Source organism: Colius striatus, chromosome 26 (genome assembly GCF_028858725.1).
Source record: "Colius striatus isolate bColStr4 chromosome 26, bColStr4.1.hap1, whole genome shotgun sequence".
In the NCBI taxonomy this organism is placed as follows: domain Eukaryota; kingdom Metazoa; phylum Chordata; class Aves; order Coliiformes; family Coliidae; genus Colius; species Colius striatus.
The window spans coordinates 1,516,486-1,539,103 of record NC_084784.1 but is presented as its reverse complement, the minus strand read 5'-3'; the positions used below and the strand labels follow the sequence as shown (position 1 = coordinate 1,539,103).

The 22,618-nt window shown below is 58.5% G+C and overlaps 2 protein-coding genes across 10 annotated transcripts; one reads left to right on the top strand and one right to left on the bottom strand.

Moving 5' to 3' along the window:
- Nucleotides 1-531: 531 nt before the first annotated feature.
- On the bottom strand, nucleotides 532-16,920 carry GALNT6 (polypeptide N-acetylgalactosaminyltransferase 6). 9 transcript variants are annotated; one of them, XM_062015450.1, is made up of 11 exons: nucleotides 16,819-16,920; nucleotides 9,555-10,150; nucleotides 8,542-8,714; nucleotides 6,702-6,851; nucleotides 6,373-6,607; nucleotides 5,017-5,134; nucleotides 4,547-4,747; nucleotides 2,633-2,764; nucleotides 1,838-1,939; nucleotides 1,586-1,738; nucleotides 532-1,494 (listed from the first exon to the last, which is right to left on the bottom strand). In XM_062015450.1, the coding sequence occupies exons 2-11, from the start codon at nucleotides 10,040-10,042 to the stop codon at nucleotides 1,381-1,383; spliced, it is 1,866 nt and encodes a 621-aa protein (XP_061871434.1). In that variant the 5' UTR covers nucleotides 10,043-10,150; nucleotides 16,819-16,920; the 3' UTR covers nucleotides 532-1,380. The 9 variants fall into 9 exon arrangements, 8 of the variants coding, with proteins under 8 accessions (XP_061871434.1, XP_061871433.1, XP_061871440.1 ...); XM_062015449.1 differs by lacking the exon at nucleotides 16,819-16,920 and adding an exon at nucleotides 13,929-14,016; XM_062015456.1 differs by lacking the exon at nucleotides 16,819-16,920 and adding an exon at nucleotides 13,929-14,016 and having other exon boundaries at nucleotides 4,547-4,657.
- On the top strand, nucleotides 16,179-21,863 carry LOC133627876 (uncharacterized). The gene is made up of 4 exons (XM_062015302.1): nucleotides 16,179-16,195; nucleotides 17,822-17,944; nucleotides 18,860-19,383; nucleotides 21,699-21,863. Exons 2-4 carry the CDS (start codon nucleotides 17,827-17,829, stop codon nucleotides 21,861-21,863), a joined length of 807 nt encoding a protein of 268 aa, XP_061871286.1. The 5' UTR covers nucleotides 16,179-16,195; nucleotides 17,822-17,826.
- Nucleotides 21,864-22,618: the final 755 nt, after the last annotated feature.

The window sequence follows — 22,618 nt, the reverse complement described above, 5'->3', positions numbered from 1 at the left end:
GTTTGAGTGAGGGAGCCCTGGCCCAGGCTGCCCAGGGAGGGTGTGGAGGCTCCTTCCTTGGAGCTCTTCAAAACCCCCCTGGACATGTTCCTGTGTGACCTGACCTAGGTGGGAGCTGCTTCTGCAGGGGGTTGCACTGGATGAGCTCTAAAGCTCCCTCCCAATCCCTATCATTGTATGATTCTAACCAAGGGGAAAGAAAAAGTGCACCTGCTGTCTTTCTGCTTTTATCTCCAAGGAAAACACGAGATCTCCCAGGGAAAATGGTCTCCAAATAACCACTTATTTGTTTTAGCAGCACAGAAGGGAAGGTGGTGAGGGACATGAGCCAAGGCTCCACCCCAGCCCAGCGACAACCCAAACCTGAACCTCCCCACGTGTGACACAGCACTGCCAACGTGGCTTTAAACTCCCTTTGGGGCTGCAAAAAGCAGTTTCCAGGGCAAGAAGAGGGAAGGATTAAATGACAGGAGGGGTGGGAGCTCAGAGGAACCAGAGATGGGGTATCAGTAAAATAAATCATCTCTTTATTCGAGGTCATGTATCCAAAGACAGGTTCTCCCACTCCCACACCACTTCCAGGAAGGTTTTACTACCCACCCTAGAAATGAAATGGCAAGGAAAGTGGCAGCTACAGTAGTCAGGCTCGAAGAAAACCAGGGGAGGGAGGAGATCTCACACCTGGGTGCTGGTGAGAGCCTCTCTGGGCAGATGCTGTGGTGGGTTTGAGCTGTGCCCTCTGGGGAAAACCCTTCCTCCAGCAGGAGAACGAGCAGGATCATACCCAGGAATCATCAGCATATCATCATCATCATCAAAACATCACCCCAACTCCCCCACCCCAGATCAAGGCTGGTGTCTCAGGCAGACAGCACAACCTCGCTCAGCCCAGCAGCAGCGATGCTGCGAGGGCTGGATCCTGGCAGCCCTCTGCCAGTACTGGGGGTGCTCCCTTGCCCACACAGGGCTGTGACAACCCACCCTTCCCCTGGGATGAGCCACATGCTCGGTCACCATCCTCATCCTCCTCACTGGCAGGAGCTTCCTCACATGGCTTTGAGATCTGAGGAGGCCTGGCCACCTTCTGCAGCACCCCATCAGAATGTGAAGTGTCCAGAGCTGTGACAGGGAAGGATGAGCAGCAGATGGGATCCTAAAAGCATCCTCAGGCACCTCCAGGTTTTGGACTGTGTGTGGAGCTTCCAGCCCAGCTCAGCTCCAGGAGCTTCCTCGCTCCAAAGGCACGGCCCCGAGCTCAAGGCAACCGTGACATGCAGCATATTGAAGGCTTTCACCTCTTAAAACCAAAAAGAGAAGGGTTTTTTGTTGGATTCTGGTTTCCTGAGCACAGTCAGAGGCTTGGGCCATTGTGCTCCCTGCCTAGGTGAAGGCCCAGAGCTGGTGGGCATCTGCTGGGTCGCAGGGAGCCAGCGCCGGGTGCTTCCCTCGCGCCGTCAGACACGAGCCCGAGGAGGGGTTTCTGATCAGCTGGTCCTGATGGAAGACACAGATGGCACCAGCTCAGTGAGGATGCCATCAGCCCCTCTCAGGGTGGTATATCCAGGATGGAGGTGCATCTCCTCACCTGTGTCAGGTCCCATTCCTCGTTGGCTGGCACCCTGCCGGGCTTGCCCCGGTACTGGCAGTCTCCCAGCTCGGCTGCTCCCGCTCCTGCCCGCAGGCAAAGCTCCTTCCCAATGTTGTGCCGAAGCTCCCTCTGGCTTGTGTACTCAAAATACTGGAGGGGAGGACCAGAGAGGGGATATCATGCTGCTGCAGCTGGAGAAAATAACTCCTAGGGTGGGGGAAGGGGTTGCAGGAGGGGGCTGGTGGGTACCTGGTTGCCCCCCATCCCGTGGCAAGGGTACATGATGAGCGGCTTCCCACCGTGGTTGTTCTCACCAACATCCAGGCAGCTCTTGGTGCCCTGGTTTTTTATCTGCAGGGAAAGGAAAAACAGGGCAAGAGGTGAGTGAAGCTCTGAAGTCCTGGGTGGGGACCTGCCTGGGGTTTGGGCTTTGCAGGGCACTTAATCGCTGTGCAAACAGGATCCCGGCGGCAGCCAACGCCTCTGTCCCACCCCGGAGCCAAAGGTGAGAGACGCCCAGGCTGATGGCTCCAGGAAACAGAGAGGAGTTAAACCCTCAGCCCCTGGCTGCCACCACGTCCAAACTGCTGCTCCCACCTCCCCCTCAGCCTGAGGAGGGTCCAACTCTGACCCCAGCACCCACCTCAGAGGAAAGGGGCTTTCATTGGCAGCTCCATCCATCCTGCCCGTGCCCAGCTCACCTTCTCAAGTCCACCCTGTGCACACCAGCTCTGGCAGGTGCTGCTGGAAGTGTTCAGCACTTTGGCCTGATTTAACCCAGTGCCACATCCCCTTGGGTCCCCCACCCTGTAGCTTACCCCAAACCAGCTCTGCCAGATTCCAACCCCTTTGCAGCCAATCGGCCGGAGCCAGAGCCGGAACCAGCCCCAGCAGTGAAGGACGTGGTGCTGACAGACTGGCTGCACCAAAACCCTCCAAGCACACTGCTTTAAAAGCAAAACACCTCAAACCCCAACCTTTTGAGGCCTCCACTGCTGTGGCTATTCCTAGCCAAGGACTGAGCAGGATGCTCCAGGGACTTACAGCTCCATAAAACATGGGCGTGAGGTCGGGGACGAACATCTCTGGGTAGACAGTCTGGAGGTACCACGTGAAGTTCTTGCAGTGGAGCTTCTCCCTCAGCTTGAGCCGGTCTGTAATGTCACCATACGTCTTCTATCGACAGAGTCATGTGAGAGAATTAAACCAACCTCCAAAAGCAGCAAGGAAAAGGTAAAAAACAACCCCCAAAACCACCCAAATGCCATCAGTAAAGACAAAAGGACAAGGAGAAAGGTCCATGGGCCAGAGAGATCTGGCAGAGCTTCAGAACAACATCTCCAAGGTTCAGCATGTTGGTGGGTTCAGGTTAGGAGTTTATGGCACTGAGCTGAGCACTGAGAGCACTTGCTCTGTGTCCCAGTACACACTGGGCTAGTGAAATTAAACAAGATGCTACTGGAGCATGCACACATACCACTGTTTTGGACTCTAATGTGGCAACTTGCACACTTGGATTGCCATGGAAGAAGGGATCTCAAGATTAAACCATAGCTCCAAGGTTTATAACCAGTGGCTGTTTCCACTATTTGCTATAGAATATTCCAAACATAAAAGGAAAATGAAGCTGAACAATAGGCAACACCTGAAGGAGGAGTGAGAAGAACTTCCTTATGCCAACAGGACTTGCTGAATGTCATGACAGTCTGCATGAGCACTAGCACATGCTACACAGAACAGACCTGCTGGGTACCTGTGCTACACATGTTACCCCAAAAAGCAAAAAGCAGCCTCTCCTGAGCCAGGGCTCAGAGCTGGGGAGTCCCTCTGGGCTTTGCCATTGTCCATCACAACATGGGATCCCAGGTGGACCTGATCTAGGTGGATCTGCTTCTGCAGGGGGGTGGACTGGATGAGCTCTAAAGGTCCCTTCCAACCCCACCATTCTGTGATTCTATGGTTCTTATGCCCAGAGCTGAGGTTGGTGGTGGGGTCTTGCAAGACATCCCTGGCCCCTGGCAGATACCTGCAGGCTCTGGCTGCTCACTGAGAGGACCTGGGACATTTTGGCATCACAGTAAAACACTTGGATGGTGTGAAAACAAAAAGCAATAACATTAAAAACAAGGAAAGAAAAACCCCCCAGTGTCTTTCTACTGAAACACAGTATGGCCAAGTGTAATCACTAAAGAAAAGCTTTTTGGTTATGTCTTTTGGGGGTCGGTCTCTGCTGTAATGAGTGACAAGAGGAAAGGGGCTGGGGTTGGCCCAGGGGAGGTTGAGGCTGGAGCTGAGGCAGAACTGTTTCCCTGAGAGGGGTGTCAGCCCTGTGCCAGGCTGCCCAGGAAGCTGGGGCAGTGCCCAGCCCTGGAGGGACCCCAAAGCCGTGGGGTGAGGTGCTGAGGGGTCAGTGCTGGGCTGGGCAGGGTGAGGGCAGGGCTGGGGCTGCAGCAGCTTCAGGGGCTTTAACAGCCAGAATGGTTCTGTGATTCCAATCTCCAGCCTGAGCTCACCTCATCCTTCTGCTGCAGGCAGGAGGTTGCCCCAGGGCAAGTGCTGGGTCCTGCCCTTGAGCCACCCCGAGGCCAGGCAGCTCCAGGCTGGGGCAGAGGGGCTGGAAACTGCTGCAGGGAAAGGGCCTGGGGGGGCTGGTGCCAGGGGCTGAACAGCAGCCAGCAGCGTCCCCAGGGGGGCAAGAAGGCCAAGGGCAGCCTGGCTGGGCTCAGCAGTGGGGTGGCAGCAGGAGCAGGGCAGGGATTGTCCCCTGTGCTGGGCCTTGGGGAGGCTGCAGCTCCAGGGCTGTGTCAGTGCTGGGCCCCTCACTCACTGCCACAGGGACACTGAGGGGCTGCAGCGTGGCCACAGCCCCTGGGACGTGGGTTTGAGGGCAAGAAGCCCACCTGTGATTCTATGCTCAGTTTCCCAGGAGAAGCAGGAGTGCTCCAGCCTGCCCAGTACCTCTCTGGCCATCTGTGCTGCTTGCTGGTTCCTCCTGTAGAAGATCTCCTTGTAGTCATCCATCCAGACCTCAGCCAGGCGAACCTGGTTCCTGGAGATGACCTGGGTGCCCTTGGGGAAGGTGTGAGGGCTCTTGGTGCGGAACACGTGGCCCACAACAGAACAAGGGATGATTTCCACTTGCCCCCCACACTGCCAGACCTGTGGGGAGACATCACCTGATGGGGGTGTTGGATCCCCCCTCCCCAAAGTCCCAAACATTCTCCCTGAGGGGGTTATTAAGCATTGGAACAGGCTGCCCAGGGATCCCAAAGCCGTGGGGAGGTGCTGAGGGCTGTGGGGTGATGGGCTGAGCTGGGCAGGGTGAGGGGAGGGATTGGATTTGATCTTAAAAGTCTTTTCCAACCATAGCAATGAAGGTGGAGGGTCCCTGAAGATGCCCTTGGAAGGTGGCTCTGACCCATCCTTACCCTGAAGGACATCTCCACGTTCTCACCCCCCCAGATCTCCATCTGCTCGTCGTAGGAGCCGATGTGCTCAAAGTAGGACCTGGAGATGGCAAACAGGCCACCAGCAAAGGTTGGGGACCTGCAGGGGAGGGAGGAGAGGAGGGAAAAGGAGGTTAAAAATCAAAGTAGGAGTGAGGACTGAGCAGCCTGAGCTTTGGGGACATGGTGGCCCTCACTGGGGGGGTGTGTGAGCACGTTGCAGCTCTGTCCCCTGATGTCCCCCTGCCCCATTCCAGCTGTGTCCCAGGTGTGGTGACTTTGGTGGAGGGGCCAGAGCTGCGTGGCAGGAGGGGAGGGAGGTGGCAGTGGCAGCCAGGGGCCTCAGCAGCAGCAGCAAAAGGAGATATTGTTCCTGAAAACCTATCACCCAGAGGGAGGGGGGAGATTAGAGCTCAGCAGCCGCTGCCCCATTCACTCCTCTGCCTGCCCTAATCTTTTCCATCTGATCTTTAGAAGAGGCTGGAACAGAAACTTGCTTTGATTGAGGAGAAAAAGAAATAACCCAAAGAAAAGGACTGGCTGGGCTGCTGTGTCCCTGGCAAGCGCAGGGGGGATGCTGCCAGCAGCCCAGCAGAGCCCACAGGGCACCTTTATTGGCATGGGGACGGCTCCTGGGTGACCTCTGCATGGTGCCAGTCCTGTCCCCAGCCTGGACACGGGGCACAGCCAGGGCTGGGCCTGGTGTTGGCTTGTCCCAGCAGGGCACTGATGGAGAGGGCAGGGTGGGAAACACTCGTCAGGGATTTTGTTGCATGCAAAAGAAGGTTTTCAGGCAGCCTGGTGTGTGGGGGACAGATTCTTGCTGCTGTGCCCACCCTGTGCCCAGGCAGCCTGGTACCCAAGTGCCAAAGAGTTACAAAGCAGCAGTTAAATGCTTAATGAGGGACTTTGCAGGAGCAGAGAGATGGCTGGAGGCAATTCAGAAGGAGGTTTGCAAAAGGTCCTTTATGGCTCCATCTTTACTAGACCCCAGGGGAGGTTCCTCCCCTGACAGCCCCAGGGCTTCATCTGAGCCTGAGCATCCTCTCCCAGGCACACAGCACCTGAGATCCCCTCAGCCAAGCAGCCCACGGGGGAAAAGTCAGCATCAGCCAGCCACAGACCCCCCAAACAACAGGGAAAACATCACTTTCTGTTGGAAAAAGGAGCAAAAAGGGGCAGTTCCCAAGCACAGGGCCCCCAGCTCTGTCCCCCATGGCAGCACCCTGCAGCAGCTGCTTCATTTTGCAGCCTTGGGAGTCCTGAGGCTTGTCCAACCTTTGCTACCCTCACAGCAGCTTCCAGGGGGATAAAAGCCCTCCCTCCACTGTGACTCACTTGATGGGGAAAGTCTCGTCCTTCCTGCGCTGCCGCTCACGGGCTGGGACAACCTCCCAGCCAAAAGTCAGGCTCCAGTCAAAGTTGCCTCGACTGTGCTGTTTGCTGTTCTGGACTGGTTTGGAGAACTCAAAGGTGTTGAGGTCGATGGTGGCAATGTCAGGGCTGACAACAGCCGTGGGCTCCTCGGCGATGCGGGACAAGAGCGGCTCCAGCCAGCCGTGGAAACACTCGCCTTGGACACGGGGAAGGGTTGGTCATTGGAGTGGAGACACCTTCCACTCTCTCCCCAGGTCCCTGAGGTGCCCTGGGAGTGGGTGGTTACTCACAGTGAGCATCCAGGAAGGTCAGGACCTCGCCAGTGGCCACGCTGGCCCCCAGCAGCCGTGCTGTGATCAGCCCTTTGCGCTCCTCCTGCCGCACGACCCGCACGACCTGCAGCTGCTCCACGTAGCGATCGAGCTCGTCCTTCAGGTAGTCTGGGGCAGAGGGGGAAGAAGAGCCACCAAATCCATCAGAGCAGGGAGACACAGCAGGTCCTGCAGCACACCAGCCTGCCTGGCTGCTCCCATCCCATCCCATCCCATCCCATCCCATCCCATCCCATCCCATCCCATCCCCATCCCATCCCCATCCCCTCAAAGGAGGGAGCTGTTGCACCAGGGTTCAGGTCTGGGGACACAAGGAGCCTCCTTTCCCCCAAACCCAAGGCTGTTTGGGGTTAAAGAAAGTGAGTTTGGCAAAGGAGCTGTCACCCTGTCTAATCCCCCACTAGAGAGGGATTAGGGGAAGGATGAGGTGGGAAGGTCTTGTGCCCTGGGGCTGAAGTGTCACTGGGAGCAGACAAGCTGCCACTGAGGGAAGGAAGAGAGAACAGAAGCTCAGTGAAAGAAATTGGCCTTTCTCTCCTTAGTAGATGCACCTAAGCCAAAAGCTGGGAAAGGCCAACCTTTCCTGGGAGACCCATCCTGGACAAGGACCCCAAGTCCAACCTGCAGCTTCACCACAGTGGGAGTCAAGCCCAGGGGTGACAAAGTCCTGCCCTGCCCTGAGGTTTCTCCTCAGGCAGGTGGCAGGACTGGAAGGGGATTGGAGCTCTGCTCCTCTGCAGTGTCCCAACACTGAACCACATTGTTAATTTGCTCTCAGTGCAGCTAATGAGCACTGTGTCCTGGAGTGACCAGCAGCCAGCAGATGAGGGATCTGGATGAAGGAGGAACATCCAGACCTTCCCCAGGGATGGGTTAACAGCAGCACTGGGGAAAACCCCGAGGCTGCTCCTGGGCATGAGCCAAACAACACGGAAGAGCTGCTGGGTGCATCTGAGCTGCTCAGGGACTCAGCACGAGCTGCTGCTTCTCAGAGGGGCTCAGAACCACTGCTCCTGCAATGCAAAGGTGCATCTGCAGCTCCAGGGCTGTGCTCAGTGCTGGGCCCCTCACTCACTGCCACAGGGACACTGAGGGGCTGCAGCTCCAGGGCTGTGTCAGTGCTGGGCCCCTCACTCACTGCCACAGGGACACTGAGGGGCTGCAGCGTGGCCAGAGCCGGGCACAGAGCTGGGGAAGGGGCTGGAGCACAAGGGTGCTGGGGAGGGGCTGAGGGAATGGGGGTGTTGAGTCTGGAGAAGAGGCTGAGGGGAGACAGGAGCCCTCTGACACTCCCTGACAGGAGGCTGCAGGGAGCTGGGGTCAGTCTCTGCTCCTAAGTTACAAGAGGAAAGGGGCTGGAGTTGCCCCAGGGGAGGTTGAGGCTGGAGCTGAGAGAGAACTTTTCCCCTGAGGGAGCTGTGAGGAGGAAAGTGGGTTTTCAGAGGAGTTTTGAGGGGAAAAAAAATGTGGTTTTGGTGGAGTTTTGAGGGCAAAAATGATGTAATGAATGCCAGGACAAGAGGAATTGGGCTTAAGTTCAAGTTGCCCCAGGGGAAGGTTGAGGTTGGAGCTGAGGCAGAACTGTTTCCCTGAGAGGGGTGTCACCCCTGTGCCAGGCTGCCCAGGGAGCTGGGGCAGTGCCCAGCCCTGGAGGGACCCCAAAGCCGTGGGGTGAGGTGCTGAGGGGTCAGTGCTGGGCTGGGCAGGGTGAGGGCAGGGCTGGGACTGCAGCAGCTTCAGGGGCTTTTCCAGCCCCAATGATTCCATGATCTATGATCCCACCACGGGTCTCACCCACCATCTGTGCTGGCATCATCCACCAAGATGATCTCCTTCAGCAGCAGGGCTGGGGAGGAGTGCAGGACGCTGTACACCGTCCGCAGCAGCGTGGACCAGGCTTCGTTGTGGAAGACGATGACGACGCTGGTGCTGGGCAGAGGTGGGCACCGCTTGAATTTCTGGTCAATGCATCTCCAAGAGAGAAAAGCAACAGTCTGAGAGAGTCCAGGAGGTGGAGGAGGTGGGGGGTGGGGAGGGAGGAACACAGAACAGGACACAACAGAAACAAAACACCCCTTGTCTGCCCCGAAACCTCACAGCAGGAGAGCAGCTCCTGAGAGCAGCTCCCAGCCCCTCTCAGCTCATCACCACTTTGATTTCAATTGATTTCCTCCTCTTCCCCCCCTCTCCAACACCAGTCGAGTGAATCACATTCCTGCCCCCCCACCCCCCAGTGTCCCCCCCACGGGCACTGCTACACCTGCTAAGCACAGATAATCGCCTGCACGCCCAGGGGGAGGGGAGAGGGGGGTCTGGTTTCCATGCCAGGGTTTTCTACCTCCTATTCAAGCTTGAGTCTTTCCCTCCATCCCCAGACCCCCCCTCCCAAGGCTTCTCCAGCCCACTCCCCCGAGCGGGCAGGGCTTGGGGAGGGGGAGATGCTTTAATGTGGCCGCTCACAGCCGGAGGGCAGGCAAGGAAACCTCTGGAGTTTCCACCACTTCCTTTGCCCCCCTCTCCCCGACCCCAGCAGGGTCTGAGGCTGTTCCAGTCGGCTAAGAAAGAAGTCTGATTACTGGAGCCAGCTGAAATAAAAGAGGGAGAGAGGAGGGAAAGGGGAGGAGGAGATGCTGGAGGCACCCAGGTAGGCAGGGACACAAAGAGCCACAAAACCAAGCCCAAGAGACTGAAAACGAGGGAGAAATGGTGACAAATCGATGTGTTTTCTTCAGCCCTCCCCTCAGCTCAATCCCACCCGCTCCTGATGTGCTTCTTTTTCCCTCCAGGGGCTCTTTGGGTGACGCCTCTTACTCGGGCGGGCGGCTGTCGGGCCCCAGCGCTCGCTGGAGGGAGATGCGGTCGCTGGCGAAGGCGTTGAAGCAGTGCTTCTCGTAGCCTCTCTCCTTCTCCTTGGTCTCCTCCGGTGTCCATTGGTCTTTCTTGAAGGCTTTGCCGTCGGCCCCGGGGCTGGCAGGGTCCTGGGGGGGTCTGTCCATCAGCGGGCGCAGCTCTGCCGCCGTGTAGACGCCGGGAGGGCAGGAGCGGGTGCCGGGGGGAGGCTCCTCCTGCCGCACCGGGGCTCTGATCTGCAGCTTGGGCATCGAGTCTCGGATGTTGTTGACAGCCCCCAGCATGAGATCGAGGACTTGGTCCTTCCCTTGGACAATGTTCTTCAGCCAAGGCTCCTCAGCCGGGTCTTTGTTCCCCACGTCCTTCTGTAGGATGAAGAGGACGATGAGGAAGGCGGCGCCCACCAGAGCCACCTTCAAGGGGCTGTAACGCCTGCGCAGGAGCTTCATCCTCTTCTTCTGGGCTGTTTCAGAGGGTCCTCCCTGAGGTGATGGGTTATTTCAGGGATGTGAGGGCTCAGGGTGCTGCTTCATCATCATCTGCTCTGCTCCACTAACCTGGGGGAGAAGGAGGAACAGCCACAGGTGAATTCACAGCCTGGCTGCACTTTGAGGCTCATCCCCTGTATAGGAACACAAAGTCCATCCCCTGCTATGGAGCAAGAGACACCCCTGCAATCCTCTTCCAGCCCCTTCCACCCCAGCCCAGCCCATAAACCTGCACTGAAAAGGAAAGCCAGGAAAAGTGAGGCTTGAAAGATGCTGCCAGATGCAGCCACAGCAGCTTCTCCCACGCCTCAGCTGCCCCCCTCCCCCTGCCCCATCCCCGGAGCAGCACAACCAACCTCAAATAAAACCCACAACGTTGACCCAAAATACTTTTGGTCACGTGGAAAACAACCCCCGACACAAACACACCAAACTCTTTCTTGCCCTGGGTGTTTTTCCTCGGGGAGGGGGAAACACGGGCAAGACCCCGCGGGCGCTTCGCTTGCAGCTGAGTTAGAGCAGCAGCGTTTGGTGGCCAGTGCTCTACCCGCTGTAGTAGCCACGGAAAGCTCAAATCCCCTCGCTCGGGAACCGCCTGAGCTTTCCCATCACGGGCAAACCTCCCGCGGCTGCTCTTTGTGAGCTGCTGCAGCCAGAGCAAGGACGGCTCGGAGGGAGCCATTCACCGGCATCTCTCCCTCCTCCTCCTCCTCCTTCACTTCGGGGTGTCCACCCCTCCTCCTTTCCCTTTTCTTTTTATTGCCTTGGAAATGGGGCGGCTCCGGAGAGGAGAAAAGCACCTGCCAGCAACTTCAAGGGCGAGGGAGCTTCGGTTTGTAAAGGAGGAGGGACGGGGCTGTGCCCGGGTCAGCGCTTTCACAGCCCGGGGGGGATCAAAGCCGGCGGCCAGACCACGCTCCACTGCCAAGGGCACCCGGTCCGGGGGGAACAGAGGGGAACTGAGGAAAGGAAACAAACCCACCTCAATTCCTGCTGGTATCTGAGCGGAGATGCTCCCAGCCCACCCCCGACCCGCAGCCCTGCTGCAAGGAAGCGAGTGGCGAAGGGTTTAAGGGGTGGAAGATGGGGAGAGGGAAGGAGTTGGTGCACAATAGTGATGCTGCGGATGCCGAGGGGGTCTGACCCCCAAAAGCAACGTGAAAACCTCCCAAATCCCCCCTCCCAAAAGCGTTGAGGTGGATGATGTGATGAGCTGAGGCAGTGTCTGACTGCCATCCACGGCCATCCCTTCCAGCCCATCCCAAAAATCCCACCTCGGGCTGTGCTCAGCAAAACCACCCGGTGGAGCCCCAAAAAGAGAGGGGGGGGTGGAAAGGGGGTTAGGTGGAAACTTGGCAGCAGCCAGAGCATCCTCTGTGGGATGGGAGGGAGGAAACATGGGGAGAGGTGGAAACTGAGGGATGCTCCCGTGGTGAGGGGGGTGGGAAGGGGGTGAAAAGGAAGGCAAAGAAATCAAAGCGAAGCAAATGACGAGCAATGCGAAGCCCGGGGCAGAGAGGGCAGCTGGGGCTGACGTGGCCACGTTCTCCACGTGGCAGGGAGCCTCGGGATTGCACAGAGCACACGGTGGCAAGCGGGGTGCAATCCTGCACCCCCTGCAGCTCTGCTGGGAGGGGGACAGAGCCGGGGTGCTCAGAGTTTAGGGGCATCTGGGGAGATTCGGTCCCTCACGCCAGAGCTTCGCAGCGTGGCTCTGGGTTTAGGACGTGGTGGTGCCAGGGGGTGCTTGGGGGGGGGGGGGTCCTGTGGGGCTCCTGCCATCGAGCTGATGGACCTGCCCTGCTTGAAACGAGCCCTCGGGACTGAGACCCCTGGAGATGGGCCGGGTGGCAGCTCTGCCCCAGTGAGGTTGATGGGGAGCGGACTGGGATGCCCCGTGGCGGGGGAAGAGGTGCTGGATCCTGCCCATCGCGGTGCACGGAGCCACAGACCCCCGGGATGCCCTGAGGGGCTTTGTCCCGGGACCCCTTCCACTGAGGGGGTTCGGGCTCCTTTTAGCCCCGAGACTTTCCATCGAGGGACCCTCCGGCCCCATCCCCACGGTGCGGAGAAGCTCCACACTGGACCCCCCGAACCTCTCTTTCCTCGCCGGGGGAAGCTCCTCACCAAGACCCGTCAGCTCCTCCTTGCTCCCAGCGGGGCGGGGGCTCTGCACCGGGACCCCCCGGGACCCCCGTTCTCTCGGGGAAGGGGCTTCATACCGGGATCCCTCTTCCCTCGTGTGGGAACTCCGCACCGGGACCCCCTCAGCCCCTTCCCCGGAGAGTGGGAGCCCCACATCGGGACTCCTCGGACCCACCTTCCTTCATGGGGGGGCTCCGCACCGGGACCCCCCAGACCCTCCATTCCCGCACGGGGAGGGCTCCGCACCGGGACCCCTTATTCCGGCGCTGGGGAGAGGAGGGGGCTCCGCACCGGGACCCCCCAGACCCTCCATTCCCTGATGAAAGCGGCTCCATACCAGAACCTCCCATACCCCCATTCCCGCACGGGGAGGGCTCCGCACCAGGACCCCCCAGACCCCCCATTCCCGCACGGGGAGGGCTCCACACCGGGACCCTCCATTCCCACGCTGGGGACCCCCCCATTCCCGCACGAGAGCGGTTCCATACCGGGATCCCCCAGACCCCTCATTCCGGCCTTGGGGAGAGGAGGGGGCTCCGCACCGGGACCCCCCAGACCCCCCATTCCCGCATGAAAGAGGCTCCATACCAGAACCTCCCGAACCCCCCATTCCCGCACGGGGAGGGCTCCGCACCGGGACCCCCCGGACCCCCCATTCCCACGCTGGGGACCCCCCATTCCCGCACGAGAGCGGCTCCTCACCGGGACCCCCCAGACCCCCCATTCCCGCACGGGGAGGGCTCCGCACCGGGACACCCCAGACCCCCCATTCCGGCTTTGGGGAGAGGAGGGGGCTCCACAGCGGGACCCCCCAGACCCCCCCATTCCTGCACGGGGAGGGCTCCGCACCGGGACCCCTCATTCCGGCGTTGGGGAGGAGGGGGCTCCGCACTGGGACCCCCCAGACCCCCCATTCCGGCGTTGGGGAGAGGAGGGGGCTCCACACCGGGACCCCCCAGACCCCCCATTCCCACTCTGGGGACCCCCCATTCCCGCACTAGAGCGGCTCCGCACCGGGACCCCCCAGACCCCCCATTCCCGCACGAGAGCGGCTCCATACCAGAACCTCCCGAACCCCCCATTCCCGCACGGGGAGGGCTCCGCACCGGGACCCCCCAGACCCCCCATTCCCACTCTGGGGACCCCCCCATTCCCGCACGAGAGCGGCTCCGCACCGGGACCTCCCGAACCCCCCATTCCCGCACGGGGAGGGCTCCGCACCGGGACCCCCCAGACCCCCCATTCCCGCACGAGAGCGGCTCCATACCAGAACCTCCCGAACCCCCCATTCCCGCACGGGGAGGGCTCCGCACCGGGACCCCCCAGACCCCCCATTCCCACTCTGGGGACCCCCCATTCCTGCACGAGAGCGGCTCCGCACCGGGACCTCCCGAACCCCCCATTCCCGCACGAGAGCGGCTCCATACCGGGACGCCCCAGCCGCCCGTTCCCGCGTGTGGGGGCTCCGCACCGGGACTCCGCGGCTCCCGCGCTGGGCCGGAGGCTCCGCACCGGGACCCCCCAGACCCGCCATTCCCTCACGAGACCTCCCGAACCCCCCATTCCCGCTTGGGGGGGGGACACACACTCCCCATCACCCCCCTCCCAAACCCTCCATTCCCGCATGACACGAGCTCCATCCCAAGCCCTCCCGAACCCCAAATTCGCAGCCTCTCTTCCCGCGGGGCGGGGGTCTCCGTACCGTCGCCTTTCGCCGTGGCCGCGGCACCGGGCCCGTCGCGTCCCCCCCCGCCCCGGGCCGCGGTTGCTGTGACCCGGCTCGGCCGCAGGTGCCGGCCCAGGGGGGCGGAGCCGCCACCTGCCGAGCCCGGGACAGGTGCAGCGGGGGCGGCGCCGCGCGGTCCTAGCGCCGCCCCGCCGGCGGAGGGGAGCAACCGCGCGGTCCTAGCGCCGACCCCGCGCCGGTCCTGCCCCGGGGGTTGTGGGGGGCTGACAGCGGCCCGACGGCGCGGGTAGAGGAGAGGATGGGATGGGATGGGATGGGATGGGATGGGATGGGATGGGATGGGATGGGATGGGATGCTACAGGGGCCGTGTGGGCGGAGCACGGCGGCTGTCAGGAGTAGTGCTGTCAGGGAGCTGAGCATCCCCTGTGCTGGGGCTGCACCTCCAGCTCTGGGCCCCTCGCTACAAGAAGCACATGGAGGTGCTGGAGAGGCTCCAGAGGCGGGTACCAAGCTGGGAGAGGATTTGGAGCACGTCTCAGCTGAGGAAGGGCTGAGGGAGCTGGGGCTGTTGAGCCTGGAGAAAAGGCTCAGGGGAGACCTTCTCCCTCTCTGCAACTACCTGAAAGGCAGCTGGAGCCAGGTGGGGGTGGGTCTGTTCTCCCTGGGAACAAGCAGCAGAACCAGAGGAAAGGGCCTCAAGTGTCAGCAGGGGAGGTTCAGGCTGGGTGTGAGGAGCAAGTTGTTGCCTGCCAGGGCTGTGAGGCCTTGGAAGGGGCTGCCCAGGGAGCTGCTGGAGTCACCGTCCCTGGAGGGGTTTCAGAGCCGGGTGGGTGCTGCCCTGAGGGCAATGGGCTGGTGGGTGATGGGGCTGGGACAGAGGCTGGAAGGGCTCTGCCAGCTGGGACCAGTCGATGATGCTGTGTTTGTGTGATGCTATAGGGGCATGGCAGCATGGGCACAGAGGGTGACCAGGGGCCTGCATGAGCCACAGAGGCTGCAGAGGCTGGGCACTGGGGGTAGGGGGCTTATAGAGACACACAGGGGCACAACCCAGGCATGCACTGGGGGATGCTGCCAGGAGATAGAGGTCCTATACTGCTCATGCCACGTTGTTATTCTGCTCTCTGAATTCCTCTGCGGGTGCTGTGGAGCCGCCCAGCCCCGGGGCAGCGTTTCCCTGTGGCTCAGAGTTCCTTTGCTCTCCGTTTTACCAGGATGCAGTAATTCCTGGTGACGTTTTCACTGAGCAAACGAGTTGCTATAAATAGACCACCAACATGGGAACTTGTTAATTAGTCCCAGCACACCTCGGTGAGTGATGGGGGGAGGGGGGCAGCCCCAAACGTGCCACCCAACCTGCAGCCCCCATTTTCCATCCGGGTTTAACACTAGAGGGTGATATTTTCACCAAGCTCCGGTTTGAGGAACAGCTGCTGATAGACACCGGCACGAAAAACCCCCGGAGAAGCCAGGGCTGATTCTGGTGATGGGAAAAAGCCACTCAAAACCCTTTCAGGGCTGCTGATGGCACCTCCCCCATCGCCAGGGGATTCCTGCACTCGCCAGCAAAAGCACAAGCAGAACTCAGACCTCACATTCACCCCAGGAGAGGCTGTGGTGGAGACATGGAGGAGGAGGAGGGAGAAGCAGAAGGGCCACGGGGAAATCCCCAGCGACTCCTCCAGGATCCTGGAGGGTTGAAGCCCCCGGGAGGGTTTGAATCACCCCGCTGAGGGTTTTGCTTTGGCTCCTGAGCTGTGCAGAGGATTTGAGGGATTTGCACTGAGCCAGAAGGAGTATTAATTCGGATTATTGGGATATTAGCTTGACTATTAGCTGCCTTACAGGGGATAAGTCAGGCAGGGCTCCAACACAGGAGCCCAGACACCCATCACCCTCCACCAAATCGCTGCTACGCGGCGCGGGGAAACTGAGGCACGGAAAATGCAGCGACCTCCCCCTTCACAGCACGGAGAAAGCCCAACCACGAAACCACCTCTAACCCTTCCCAAGCCTCTCGGGTGCTTTTTGTCAGAGCCAGATGTAGGCGCCGGCCCCGGCGTTGAGCAGCGGGCGCCGCGTTCCGCCGCCGCCTCGTTTCCTGCGGCCGGGCACCCAAAGTTTCGTTCTCAGCAACCGAAAAGCTAAAGGGGAAATTCCCTGCCCCAAAATCCGCTGCTGCTCAGCCTTTAGGGGTGGCTTCTTTTTCTTTTCTCGGCTGCCACTTTCCGACTCACAGATCGCAGCAGCCCGGCCGGGGGAGGGAGGGTTCCCTGCCACAGTAAGTGCGTTTTTGGGCTGGTTTTTAAGCTTCGTGGGGTCTGGAGTCGCAGGGGGATGGGGTGAGGATGAGCTTTTCACTGCCTTAAACCAGCCCTGTTGCTCTGCACCGAGGCAGAGGGATGCTGGGGGGGTCCTGAGCCCCGAGCATCTCATTTCCCCAGCATTTGTTTTGGTTGTTCACGGCTTGTTTCCTTTCATTGCCGCTTGTGAAATGCTTTCCAGGCTAAAATCTCCCCGCCAGCCGTCCTCTGGGTGTCACAAAAGTCGTTTAGGGGGGGCTGGGAAATGAAGCAGCAGTTAACTTACTGCTAAAAAGCCAGCGGGGATGGTACAACATCAATCCCAGCTGGCTTGGGAATGACAGCTCCAGATCACACGCTTCTTAATAACTGATTGTCAGAGTTAGACCTACAGCTCTCGGATGAAATACATCCCCTTAATCTTTGGCTCTGTTAGCACTGGAGCGAGCTGCTTTGGAAGGGTGCAAAAAAAATGCTTCTCCTTGGGTTTTTTTTAAGCATCAGTGAGACCCAAAGAGCCAAAAATACGGTTGAGTTGCCATCACGGCTCGTTTGGGGTGTGAGAAGCACAGCAATACCCTGCTCTGGAAGCAAACCTTACCATTTAGGCTGCCGTTTTCCTTTGCTCCGGGTGGGTTTCCTTCGGGCTGCTCAAGGATTTCTGCCCTTCAACCCTAGCAGCGAGGCCACATTGTCAGAGAAGCTTCCACTCAAACCCATCAAACAACCCCCCACCCCCAGCACGGAGCCGGAGCTGAGATTGGTGGTGCTGAGCAGCAGCGAAGCTGGGAACTGCAAGAGGAAGCCAAGCTGATTTGCATGTTTATGCTAATCCAGATTGTAGGAGCCTGTCAAATGAAAACCTACTTTGCAGATGGTTTGTGGATCTGCACCGAGCTTGGGGGCTGTTTGTTATCTTTCAGGCTGGTCCTAATAGGTGCAAGCTGGTCAAACTGGAGAGTCTAAGCCACAATACAGCTGTCAAAGCAAAGAGAAACGTGTTGGGGACAATGCAGAGAGGTTTTGCTGTGTAGGGACGGTATTTGGTTAGTGCCTGGTGTGTGGGCACGAGCTGGGTTTTAGTTTGGGGGGTATTTTTGGGAGCAGCTTGGGGCTGAACATCTGAAGGAAGGGGAATTGTTGCTCCACGCCACGTTTGGACATCCTTCCCTGCCTTGTTGTCAGGAGTTTGTTTGCTTCCATGCTGCTGCACAAAAGAAATGAGAGCCCTTGCTACTAAAGGAATGGGAAGTGCAACTTTTGCCAGGTACAGTTTTCACTAGATGGGGCTTTTTTTGGTTGTGTGGAGCTGAGCTCGTGGCAGCTGTGGGCTCAGAGGTGGGAAAGCCCAGCTTAGCTGTTCAGTTATCCCCTGACTCGAGAGATTTGCTTCCCTTTTGAGGTTTTCTTTCAGTGTAAATGGTTAGAGAACTGGGAGTGCTTCTTGCTTTGCAGTCCCACCTGCAGGAGCATGTGGGCTCTCCAGGGATCCCACAGCACGACTGAGCCCAGTTCTCCCCATCCCACCAGCTCAGAGTAACCTCCTTGCTGCCTTTGCCTAACACCCAGCTGATCATCTCCTCTTGCTTTTCTCCTTTTATCAGCTGAGATGGACATAGAAGAAATGTTCTTCCATCTCTGTGAGGAGGTTGCCAGGCTGCAGGATCTTTGCAGCAAGCAGGGCAAGCTCCTCCAGAAGCTGACAGCCAGGAGAGGACCCATCCTTGGTAAGCAGTGGGGCTGAGGGAGGGTGCACTCAACCTGCAGGTCTGGGCTGACAAGTGGCATTTGAACCTTCATCCTCATGCCAGCAAGAAGTTTTGCTGTGGAAAGTAGGGGTAATGTGAAGCTGGTTTAAGGCTGAAACGTGCTCTGCAACTTGTGCTGGCTGTTGTGGCTTTTTGGCTTCTCCTTCTCCATCAAACACAGAGCAACCTGTGCCTGTGTCTGCTGAGAGTCGTGTTGGAGCCACCTCAGGTGTTCTGACAGGAGAGAGGGAAGGAGCAGATGTTGTTTGGGGAAGCAGAGCAGAGAGTGGAGCCTCCACAGCCTAGAAACTGCCTGGGGAAATGCTCTTGCCCTCCCCAGCAGCCTGGTTTCCCAATTAAATCTCCCTCCCAGACCCCAGCTCATAGTCCTTGTGCTCATCTGTCCCCCCTCACCCCTGCAGCCACATCCCTCCCACAGGGTTTTGCACCTTAAAGGCTGCTTTCTGTGGCCAGGAGGGATTGGCTTGGGCAAAGGGCTGCTGTGTGCTGCGAATCCAGCAGCCTCCTGTGCTCCCTCCCCACCCTGTGCTCACACAGCTCCACTCTCTGTGTGTCCTTCCTGGGGCTGATGCACAAAGGACTCAAACTAAAGCCATTACTGGGATCAGCCCAGTTTTGGGGGATGCAGTGATGGCTCAGCATCATCTCCTAAGGCAGCTCATGCTCCTGTGGCTCCCAGCCCTCTCCAGCTCTCCTTGGATGCCTTTTCCTCCCTGGTCCAGCTCCATGGGGACAGGAGAGCTTTGCCAGTGAGGAGGTAGCACCCAGTTGTTTTTGCAACCCCCAAAGGAAAGAGAGGCAATGGGAAGGGAAAACACAAAGGCCATTAAGAGTCCTGGGAATGACCAGCTCTGGCTTTGCTTTCTTTGCCAGATCTCCCTGTGTCGCTGCCGATCCAGTGCACGGAGGGAATGGCCCCTGGGGAAGGGGGAAGGCAACAGGATGGCCATCAGAAATGCTCAGAGGCCCTGGCAGCCAGTGCCTCTGCCACAGAGGGCTCTGCTCACCCCCTGGCACAGCCACAAGCTGCCAGCACGCTGCCCACCTTCAGCACCTTCGTGTCAGGCGCTGCCAGCGACCCCATCTGCAGCAATGGAAGTGGAGGAGTGGCTCTTGCCATGGCTCTTGGCAGCAGCAAAGCAGAGAGGAGAGACAAGGTGGATGTAGAGACGTGGCTGAAAAGCTGTCAGATGCTTCCTACCATGCAGAAGGAGGGAGTGAGAGCTTGCTGCAGCCCACAGGAGCTGGTGGCACCAAACCCAGGTGCTGGGGACTCCTTCCTCACTCTTCTGGACCTTTATGAAGCCCCAGAAACCCTTCAGGGGGAAGATGTTCCCAGCCAAAGTGCTTTGCTTGCAGAGGCAAAAGTTCCAGTAGAGATCAGAGGACCTGGGAAGGTAAGTTGTGAGGCTGACAGGGATTTTAGTCTGTGGCTTTTGGGTGCTCTTCCTGGTGTAATTGCATCTGCCAACCTTCAGCACCCTCTCTGCCAGCCTTGCTGGAACACGTGGGAAGCTGTGGCAGGGGGGAGATTCAGGGTTATGTCCTGAAAAAAGTCTCCAGGTACCTAATTCTCTGGTCCTCAAGGGAATGAGGGACATAAGAGTCCCTGGGATCTGTCTACCAAGCAGCTCCTGAGGCACTTTGGTAGAAGACCCTCCCATGATCTGTTCTGAGGCACCGAGGAACCCTTGAAACACTTGATTAGGGAATAAAAAACTGTGGCAGGCTCCTTTGGATCTGCAAATGAAATGAGCTCTTGAATATTTCCTTTATTCTCCCTGATGTGTACACCCCAAAAAGGATGATTTCTAAAGACATCCTAATACTCTGGCCCCTCAGTCCTCCAGGTAAGCATTTACAATGTGTGTTGGGAGCGAGACACCAGCCCTGGGCTTCCTTGGCAAGGGTCCCTGGCATTCCAAGCCCATTTCTTTTCATTCCTTGCTCCAAATGAGGCCCTTAAAAGTAATTTCATGACTGCCATGGCTACATATTCATGGGGAAAGCTATTGATTTTCAGCCTGGGCTATATTTAGAAGCTAGTTTCTTTTTAAGAAGAAGAAAGGGAGAAGTGGAAGTGGTGTCTGTGTGGTAAAGCCCTAATGTGCCTTATCAGCACTGAAATGATAATGGCACAAAAAGGAACTTACAAATGGGCTCCTGTTTGCTTCTTACAGAAGCACTTTTCTCCTGTTCTGGCTTGGAAAGTGGTTGTAGCTGCTGAGGGACAGGTGATGGGGGAGGCTCAGGTGCCACAGGGAGATGGGATCCTCCTGTGGGGTTTGATGGGGATGGAGTGAGGGGGGAACTGAAGTTCCCTCAGGCCTCAGTGCAGGGGATCAGCCCTTGGCTTGGCATTTCTGTGGGGAAAAGATGTGGTATCTGCCTTTGGAGGCTGCACTTTGGAAGAACAGAGCCTGGGATTGAGCTACAGCTCCATGGAGAGGGCAGTGCTGGGGGGCAGCAAAGGGAACGTGGGGCAGCAACGTGGGCTGGTGGGCAAGGAGCCAATGGCAGCCTGGGGGGCATGAAGAGAGTGTGGGCAGCAGGGCCAGGGAGGTTGTGCTGCCCCTCTGCTCTGCCAGAGCTGGGGAGGCCTCAGCTGGAGTCCTGGGGCCAGTGCTGGGCTCCCCAGCTGCAGAGAGACAGGGAAGTGCTGCAGAGAGGCCAGGGCAGGGCCAGCAAGATGCTGAGGGATGGAACATGTGTGTGAGGAGGAAAGGCTGCAGCCCTGGGGCTGTTCAGCCTGGGGAACAGAAGCCTGAGCTCAGGGGCACCTCAGCAACACCTTTAAGTATCTCCCCAGCTCCACAGGGACAGGGAACTGCTGGAGAGAGGCCAGTGCAGGGCCACCAAGATGATCAGGGCACTGGAGCATCTTCCTGATGAGGAAAGGCTGCAGCCCTGGGGCTGTTCAGCCTGGGGAACAGAAGCCTGAGCTCAGGGGCACCTCAGCAACACTTTTAAGTATCTCCCCAGCTGCAGAGGGACAGGGAACTGCTGCAGAGGCCAGTGCAGGGACACCAAGATGATCAGGGCACTGGAGCATCTTCCTTATTAGGAAAGGCTGCAGGGCCTGGGGCTGTTGAGTCTGGGGAACAGAAGCCTGAGCTCAGGGGCACCTTGTTAATACTTAAGAAGTACCAGGCTGCCCAGGGAGGGTGTGGAGGCTCCTTCCTTGGAGCTCTTCAAGACCCCCCTGGACACGTTCCTGTGTGACCTGACCTAGGTGGGAGCTGCTTCTGCAGGGGGTTGCACTGGATGAGCTCAAAAGCTCCCTCCCAACCCCACCATGCTGTGAGTCTGATAAAGGGTGTCAGGAGACTGAGGTGACATTTCCTTGCTGGGGTGGCCAGTGGCAGGACAAGGGGTGATGGGCACAGGCTGGGACACAGCAAGTGCCCCTGGCCCAGGAGGAGCAAGTCCTTTGGTGCTGAGCTGAGGGAGCCCTGGCCCAGGCTGCCCAGGGAGGGTGTGGAGGCTCCTTCTCAGGAGGTTCCCAACCCCCCCTGGACACGTTCCTGTGCCCCCTGAGCCAGGGGCAGCTGCTGGAGCAGGGGCTGGGGCTGGAGCAGCTCTGCAGGGCCCTTCCCACCCCACCATTCAGGGTCCTGGGGTTCTGTGGGATGGAGCCTGCTCACAGCTGGGGGTTGTAGAGAGGCTGCTTCTGCTGTTCCCACTGACTGGTTTCCCCCTTTGCTCCTCACAGCCCTCCTGGACACCACGCTGGGTGCTGGAGGATGGGACCCTCGGACAGGGCACTGTCCTCACCTCTGAGGATGCTCAGGTGTGTGACATTTGCCAGGAGATTTTCCCCTTGGATGCAGGAGGCCAAGAGGACTATTTAAAGCACATCTTAACACATATGAAGTAGGACTTGTCTTCACCATCAGAAATTCAACGTGCCAGGCTCTGGACCTTCAGGAGCACCAGATCAGAGTGACTTGGAGCCACAGAAAACCAGAAACCTATTTGCTATAAAATTGTAACAGCCCCCCAGAATTGGCCAGAAGGAAGAAAACACCACTCTGGTTCTTGCTTTGAGAGCATGTCCCCTAAATTGAACCTAAACCTCCCAGGCACTGGCTTTTGTCCAGAGCCAGAGCAGCCGTGGCACAGCGCTGCTGCAAGGGCAGGTGCTGCCCCCAACCATGTGAACAATCACTCTGGGCACGTTTGGGGTGATCTGTGGTGACCCATCCCCTGTGACTTGTGGTGCTCAAACACTTGAACTTCACCACTTGGTGTCGTGGTTTGGCCCAGCCAGCACAGCAGCACCACGACAGTCTCTCGCTCGATGCCCCCATTCACCCCCACCCTCGTTAAGATGATGGAGGCCCCAGTGAAATGGGAGTAAAAAGATAAGCAAGATTGTTGTGGATTGAGACAAGGGCAGGGAGGGCTCACTGCCAATTATGGTTCTGGGCAAAACAGACTCTAGTACTTTGAGAAAGTAGGAAAGCTTATTCTACAAGAAACAGAACAGAATAAAAGCAAAAAGGGAGCAGGATGATGAGAAAATTACAACCAGCACTTTAAGATCTCCCTCCCCCATCCCTCCTTTTGTCCTGGGCCCAGCTCACTGCTCCCCATATCTCTACCTCCTCCCCCCCCAACGGCTCAGGGGGG